General features: G+C 35.5%; 1 protein-coding gene across 1 annotated transcript in view; it reads left to right on the top strand.

The window, feature by feature from the left end:
* The window catches only part of LOC123818103 (cytochrome P450 3A12-like), a 52453-nt gene extending 49133 nt beyond the window's left edge, over nt 1-3320 (top strand). Inside the window, exons 13-14 of the mRNA XM_045838019.1 lie at nt 1769-1849; nt 3003-3320. Coding sequence (XP_045693975.1) covers nt 1769-1849; nt 3003-3017 — 96 coding nt within the window. The 3' untranslated portion in view covers nt 3018-3320. The remainder of the gene's footprint in view (nt 1-1768; nt 1850-3002) is intronic.
* The last annotated feature ends 4822 nt before the right edge of the window (nt 3321-8142 follow it).

The raw sequence follows: 8142 nt of genomic DNA on the forward strand, positions 1-8142 counted from the left end.
ATGTTGGGATTGTTTATATCTTAACAAGAGCTCTCTGACAGAGAGAGCTCTCTTGCTCTATTCCTCATTCTGTTCTCATCCTTCAATTCCTAGTTCACTCCCAAAGTCCTTCCAGGAGCCTTCCCCATCAAGTCCAGAGCCCATTTTTTACTCTGTTCTGTTATCGTTACTGCAGGCTGGTATCATCAGTCATACCATCTAACCTAATCCTTTATCATTAAACCATCCAGTTTGGTTGCCTGTATTTTCTTTGTACCTAAAAGTGTCTTTAAGTCTAGCACCTCATTTTATTCCTTTCATAAATTCCCAATGATGCTTTATAATCATGCAGGAAATGCTTAAAGAGGTTTTTTCTTTTTGCATTTGATCTAGAGATGTGGATACAAATTTTAAATTATTTAATTTGAAAAATTTAACAAATAACATTTATGGTATGCTTTTTCTATGTGTGTTGGTCTGTGTACAGGGGAAGGATATACATTCCATTTGAAATTATAAAATAGAAAGGCTTTACATTAATAGAAAGAACTAGAATCTCTTTTCTGAAGAACATACAGAACAGTTGCCCTTGACTCATGTCAAGCAAGGCCCTATAATAAGGGTTATTTCTAGGATGGTACATTTATTAAGTAGTTCCTTCCCTTAAGTAGGCTTTATCAGAAGAGGTGGAGGATGGAGGTGGTTTGCATCTTATTTGTGGCTTTGGGAAGCTGTGTAGCCGTCCTATAAGTGTGTAAAAGCAAGGGCCTCAATGCTGAGGAGTAGTGGGACTCTGGTACACCTGGGGTGGAGCAGAACGAGGTGTAAGTGGAACCTGACTCACACCTTGTTCTTCAAGGGAGCTGCATCCCTGGCACCTGAGATCTTGATTACTCCCTGCAAGCTCCCAGTCATTGATGGCTGGTGCTTCTCACTCTTCTGATAATTTTCTTGCCCTTCAGTCAACTGAGATCAGAAAGTTACTGTATTGGTAGCTCCCCCAACACTGAGGAAGAGACTGAGTGAAAATGGAGAAAAAAAGTTAGTCTGTTACTTCATAGAAGAACATTATTTGAGTCATTCATTAAGAAGAGGATTTTTATTTTTGAGTATTTCAGGATCATTTGTATTGATTGTTGATAACACTGTTTATTTATTGAAGCACTTTTAAAAAGAAAATTGAATAAGAGAAAATTAGAATAATGTATAGGTCTTCAGAAATTCACCATTCATATTATACTTGAGAGCCAGGAAATGTTAGAAAACAGGCATAAAGTTTCACAAAGAGTTTTTCCCATCATGAAACTGGAAGGTTCCCACTGGGATAGATGGCTGGGCTCTAGAAGTTGAGGATGACCCATACAGTGAAAATACGTAATACATACTCGGTATTACTTTGTAAGTTCCAACATGTACAAAATTAACTCTACATGTATTTTCTAAATAGCTTGTGAGAATTCCAAAGAGTCTGGTTTTAAGAACTCATTGTTTTTACTTAAAGTTTAAATAAAAAATGAACACAAGACAACAGAGACATTTCTTTGTCTCTGGCCTGGCACAGAATAGTTGCTGTATTGATATTTTCTTGAAAGTGTGTAGTGATGAATGATTTTACTGACCAGTCTTGAGACAGCTTACCACATAAGTAAAAAGAATCAGAGATATATTATGCTAAAGTAATTTTATGTATCTGTAAAGCATTATCATCCTCAACACATCTCATCTACTTTGCTTCTGTTGTTAACAGTGCTTCATTAACTGGTTCTCATATGCTGTTTAACATTTGCAGATCCCTCTGAAAGTAGAATCTCAAGGAATTACTCAACCTCAAAAACCCATTGTTCTAATGGCTGAATTGAGAGATGGGACTGTAAGTGGAACCTGACTTACACCTTCTTCTTCAAGGGAGCTGCATCCCTGCCACCTGAGATCTAGATTATCCAGAAATGAACTTAACCTACTGCACTTGATAAATAACTAGGGATCCTATACACTCATTTATTTTTCCCAGTGTCTACATAGAGTATTATGTATTGCATATTATAAGGGAGGTGAGTATATAAGTGCGAGATATGGCAACCCATCTTACTGGGTTCTTATTATACTATCTTCATCCATCCCCCTTAGTACCCTCTACTCTTCCTTAGCACTGATTAAAAATACAAATTTCTCTACAATTTCATCAACAAATTTTAATGGAAACAAGAATTATTGTTGTAAATGTAGTAGTGACATTTTTATCACATGTTTTATGTTGAATATTCTACATTCTATATTATATTGAGCAACTCAATAAACATCTTTTCACAATAGTATTATCTAATGCTTTTGTGCACTGTAGGGGAAATCTATAGAACAAAATCAGTGGGAACCAGTGACTAAACAGTCACTGGTTGGGTGGGGCCTTTTTCAGAATTCCAATTTGATATATTAAGATAGGTGAGTGGAAAAGGATGGCACAAGGTTTGCCTACATAGAGGAGGACTGATCAAATAAGTAAATGTATTATAGATAATGGAAAGCAGGCTTCTCATAATTGGAGGAGGATGTCACTGATTCAGAAAGAGAAAAAGCCTCATGAACCCTGTGGGCTCAGAGATTGGAACTGAATGTATTGTGTAAATTCATGCTTTTCTGTATAGCTAGGTAGATGTGTATGGGTGTGTGTACATGACTGTGAGTACACACATGTAAAGGGGTAGGGTCCCAACAGTTATCCTGATACGAGGGTAAAGATTACCACTGCTAGTTTGTGTGGTGGTTGAGAGAGAAAGCTTTCCCTGAATGCATTAACCAGATCTGACACTTCCAAGCTGGGTGTCTTAGTTATTTCAACTTGACGAACCTCAGATTCCTCATTTGTGAAGCTGGGATCATAATAGTACCTACCTCATGGGGTAATTGTGAAGATTATAGAGGTTAACAAATATGAGACTTCAAAAATTATTTCAGGTACATGGTAAACCAACAACAGTGCTGGCCATTGTCATTAAGATTCATATTTTTACCAAACACTCTTTCAGCTGCAGAAGTCATGAAAGCAGATTAATTTACAGAAGAGTCAATTGGCTGCATGGCTCAGTCACTGGATTCTGGAAGATACTTTCTGAGGTTTTGTTTCTTCTCCACCCTCAGCCTCTGTGATGCTGCACTATGATGTGAAGAAGTGGGTTTTCTGTAAACACATTTTACTGTTTTTTTTTTCTGGAATTATGTCCTTCCTGATATCTGTCCTATCAACTTGCATTGTCCCTTTCTTTGGCCTCCCCTGTGGTCCCATTGTATGGGAACATTGGTATATTTGTGGAATACCCATTAAACAGACTTTATTGTTTTCTCTATTTTCATTGGACTTATGGCAGTGATGGAATATTACAGGTCTTACTGTCATGATTTTGGTGCATTGACTCATCTTGTCTTACCTTTAGTTGAAGTTCCAAAAGGAGGCACTGGGTTTAAGGCAGCTGCACCAGGTTTCAATGATCCTTTGGCACTGGCCACATTTACTGAAAAGTTGACCTTCCCATTTCAGTGACTTTCAAGTGGCTTACATCATTGTGCCCATGACCCTTCATGTTATGCCATAAGAACTGGATTAATTAATTGGACTATTTACACAGTGATATGACCCTCCATCTTATAAAATTTGAGGCTGGTTGTACAAAGTGGAGATGATTCCTTCATTCATGTATTCATTCAAAACCTCCATGTCAGGTACAGAACTCTTAGGCTCAGGAATATGAAAGTGAATACATTATGGCTCCTATGCAGAAAGATTTTATAATTTAATTGGAGAGATAGAAACATAATTATTGTACAATTATTGAACCCACAGATACCCTATTTCTGACCCATAAGGGAAGGAGAGTAGAACTGCATTAGTCTGCTAGGGCTGCCATAGCAAAATACAGTAGACTGGCAGCTCACAGAAATTTATTTTCTCACAGTTATTGAGGATGGAAATCCAAGATCAAAGTGTCACCAGGGTTGGTTCCTCCTAGGGCTTCTCTCCTTGGCTACCAGATGGCCATGTACTCCCTGTGTCTTCACATGGTCTTCCCTCTAACTCTGTCTGTTTCTGAATCTCCTTTTCTTATAAGTATACCAGTCATATTAAATTTGATGATCCCAAAGGGAGGTCTCCACAAGCATCAGACCCTGATGGGGCAAATTCTGCTTCATAGGGTCAGCCTTTGCACAAGACCTTGTACACTGTGGCCTGGGCCAGTCCTCACAACCAGCCAGCCAGAGGGTCAATTCTACCCACAGATGTTCCAACAGCATTCAAGACTCAACCATAATAAAAGGGCTTACATAATCCACACAAAGGAAAATCCTGGAGTACCCAGCTCAGGTGATCATGGAAACTGTGCCACTGACCACCATTAAACATTTAAAACATAGGCCGTTCTATCAAGACTGGGAGTAAAAGGGAGGAAACTGTATTTGAACAATGATTAAAATAAAATTTTTAAAAAAGTATACTTTAATAAAAAAAAAGACTTGGAACATAGTAGATCTACCTAACACACAGAAATAAACACAGAGAGGAAGCCAAAATGGGGAGAAAAAGACACGTGCCCCAAATGAAAGAACAACAGAAATCTCCAGAAAAAGAACTAAATGAAATGGAGGCAAGCCATCTACCAAATACAGAGTTCAAAACAATGGTGTTGAAATAACTTAGGAGAAGAGTAGAGGCACTCACTGAGTACTTAAAAAAGAGATAGTAAGCATAAAAAGGCACAAAGAAATTATTTAAAAAGAACTAGTTAGAAATAAAGAATATAATATCTGAAATGAAGACTACACCAGAAGGAATCAAAAGCAGGCTAGATGAAGCAGAGGATCAAATCAGCAATTTGGAGAACAAAGTGGCACAAAACACCCAATCAGAACAGCAAAAAGAAAAATAATTAAAAATAGACAAAGAGAGAATCTTAAAATCAGCAAAAGAAAGACAGCTCATTATTTGCAAGGGAGCTCCCATAAGATTGCCAGCTGATTTCTTGACAGAAACTTCAGTCCAGATGGAAAAGGCACAAATAATTCAAAGTAATGAAAAGAAAGGACTTGCAACCATGATTACCCATCAAGGGTATCATTTATTATTGAAGGTGAAATAAACAGCTTCCAAGAGAAGAAAAAGCTAAAAGAGTTCATCACCACCAATCCTGTAATACAAAAAAAAAATGTTAAAGGGACTTTGACAAGAAGAAAGATAAAAAAGGATAAATTCATATTTATGAATATGAGTCATAAAATGACAAGAACTAAGTATCTATTAATAATCACTTTAGTGTAAATGAATTATGTTCCAATCAGAAGACATAGGATAGCTGAATGGATAAGAAAACAAGGACTTACATGTATGCTATTTATAAGAGTTCCACTTCAGATTGAAATACACAGATAGATTGAAAGTAAAGGGATGGAAAAAGATATTTCATGAAAAGGGAAACAAGAAAAACTGGGGTAGCAATATTTATATCAGACAAAATAGGCTTTCAAACAAAGGCTATATTAAGAGACAAAGAGGGATACCACACAATGATAAAGAGATCAATCCATGAAGAGGATAAAACTCTTGTAAACATTTATGCACTCAAAATAGGAGCACCTAAATATATAAAACAAATGTTGATAGATATAAATGGAGAGATAGTAATACAATCATAGTAGGGAAATTTCACATCTCATTGACATCAATGGATAAATCTTCCTGGAAGAAAATCAATAAGGAAACAGCAACCTTAAATGACACATTATACCACATAGATTTAATTAATACATATAGAGCATTTCACCCCAGAGCAGCAGAATATACATTCTTTTCAAGTGCACTTGGAATATTTTTCAGGATAGACCACATGTTAGGCCACAAAACATGCTTGATATGATTTTAATCATATAAAATGGTATTTTCTCCCAACCACAATGGTATGAAACTAGAAATCGATTAAAAGAAAAAATGTGCAAAACACAGAAACACATTTTAAAAAGGGTTTACAGGAACAAATTTAAAGGATACATGGACAAAAACTAGGGGGAGGGTTGGGTGGGTGGGCTGGAATGGGAGTAAAAGGGAGAAAACTATACTTGAACAATGATTAAAATAAAATTTAAAAAAATTTTAATTAAAAAATTATAATAAAAAATAAATAAAAGTAACTTTGTCTTCCATGTTCATTGCAAGATTATTTATAATAGCCATAATGTGCAAACATCCTAAGTGTCCATCAAAGATGAATAAAAGGACTGGGAGAAGACATAAATGGGAAGTTATTGTTTATTGGTTATAAAGTTTTTGTTTGGGAAGATGGAAAAATTTTGGAAACATTGTGGTGATGGTTGCACAATAGATTGAATGTAATAAATGCCATTGAATTGTACTTGTAAAGATGTCAAAGTGACATATTTTATGTTATATATATTTTATCAAAATAAAAAAATTTAACCTAAAATACAAAAAAAAGGGAGGGTAAATAACATGTTACTAAATAATAAATGGGTTAACAATGAGGTCAAGGAAGAAATCAAAAGATACATTGATATAAATGAAAATAAAAGCATAATAACACCAATTCTATGGGACACAACAAAAGCAGTTTTTTATGCTTTAATTTTATTAGTAACGATTAGTTACTATTTATTCAATACATCCTTATGTGTATTACATCATCATTAAGAATTATGACTATAAAGATTCAGTTCGACAGTATTGAAGTTCATTTGGGAAAGTACTGGTATAAAGAACTTAGTAAGTAAAGATATGTTTAGCATAGAGACTCTGAGGTTAAAATGTGAGTTTGAGTTTTGTCATCATGGATAATATTGTTTGGTATTTTTGTCCTTATTTGTTATTGCAAGCCATAGTTTAGATTGGTCATGTGACTATGCATAAGGTGGTCCATTAGTCAGTTTGGCTACGGGAATGTTGTAGTCATCCAGATATTTTGGAAACAACACCCGGACCTCAGGTGTTAACAGAGGAAATGATGTGAAATACAAAATTTTAAAAGTTCAAAGAAAGATTCAACAAGACATAGCAAAAGACTGAATATATAAAGTGCAGTCAGGAGTGAGGAAAGTTCCTATCTAGGATCTAAAAAGGCTTCTGTGCAGTTCTCCATGGACTAAAATGTCTTCAGTGTTTTTTTTATTCCAAAGGTAAAATTTAAATCAGATACTTTATGGGCTAAATCTCATATATGGCTATTATTATGTTGAGGTGTGCTTCCTCTACTCCCTCTTTGCTGAGTGTTTTTATCATAAATGAGTGCTGTACCTTACCAAATGCCTTTTCCCCATCTATTGATATGATCATGTGATTTTTGTCTTTCCTTTTTTAATGTGATTTATTATTGTGTTTTTTGATTTGTGAATGGTGTGCTGTCCTGGCATCCCTGGGATGAATCTCACTGGATCATGGTGTATGGTCTTTTTAATGTATTGCTGGATGCAGTTTGCCAATATTTTGTTGAGGATTTAAGCATCTATGTTCGTCAGCGATGTTGGCCTGTAGTTCTCTTTCTTTGTTGTGTCTTCATCTGGCTTTGGAATTAGGATGATGCTGGCTTTGTAAAAAGAGTTTGAGTGTCTTCCTTCTTCTTGGATTTCTTGGCATAATCTGAGAAAATAGGGGTTAGCTCTTCCTTAAACGTTTTGTAAAATTCTCCTGTGAAACCAGCCAGTACAGGGCTTTTGTGTGCTGGGAGTTTTTTGATTACTGCTTCAATTTCATCTGCTGTTATTGGTCTGTTAAGGCTTTCTGCTTCTTCTTCATTCAGTTTTGGAAGATTATATTTTTTTCCAGAAATTTTTCCATTTCACCCTGGTTTTCAAATTTCTTGACATATAGTTGTTTGTAATAATTTCTTACAATCCTTTTTATCTCTGTGCTCTCAGTTGTAATCTCCCCTCTTTCATTTCTAGTTTTGTTTATTTGTGTCCTCTCTTTTTTTCTTGATGAGTCTGCTTAAAGGCTTGTCAATTTGTTTGTCTTTTCAAAGAACCAGCTTCCAGATTCATTGATCTTTTGGATTGTTGTTTTAGTCTCTATGTTTTGTAATTCTTCTCTGATTTTGGTGATTTCCTCCTTTCTGCTTGCTCTTGGCTTTGTTTGCTGTTGTTCCTCTAGTTCTTGTAGATGTAGAGTTAGGT

The sequence above is a fragment of the Phyllostomus hastatus genome, unplaced genomic scaffold (genome assembly GCF_019186645.2).
Source record: "Phyllostomus hastatus isolate PE091 unplaced genomic scaffold, TTU_PhHast_1.1 phas_contig_254, whole genome shotgun sequence".
Lineage (NCBI taxonomy): Eukaryota > Metazoa > Chordata > Mammalia > Chiroptera > Phyllostomidae > Phyllostomus > Phyllostomus hastatus.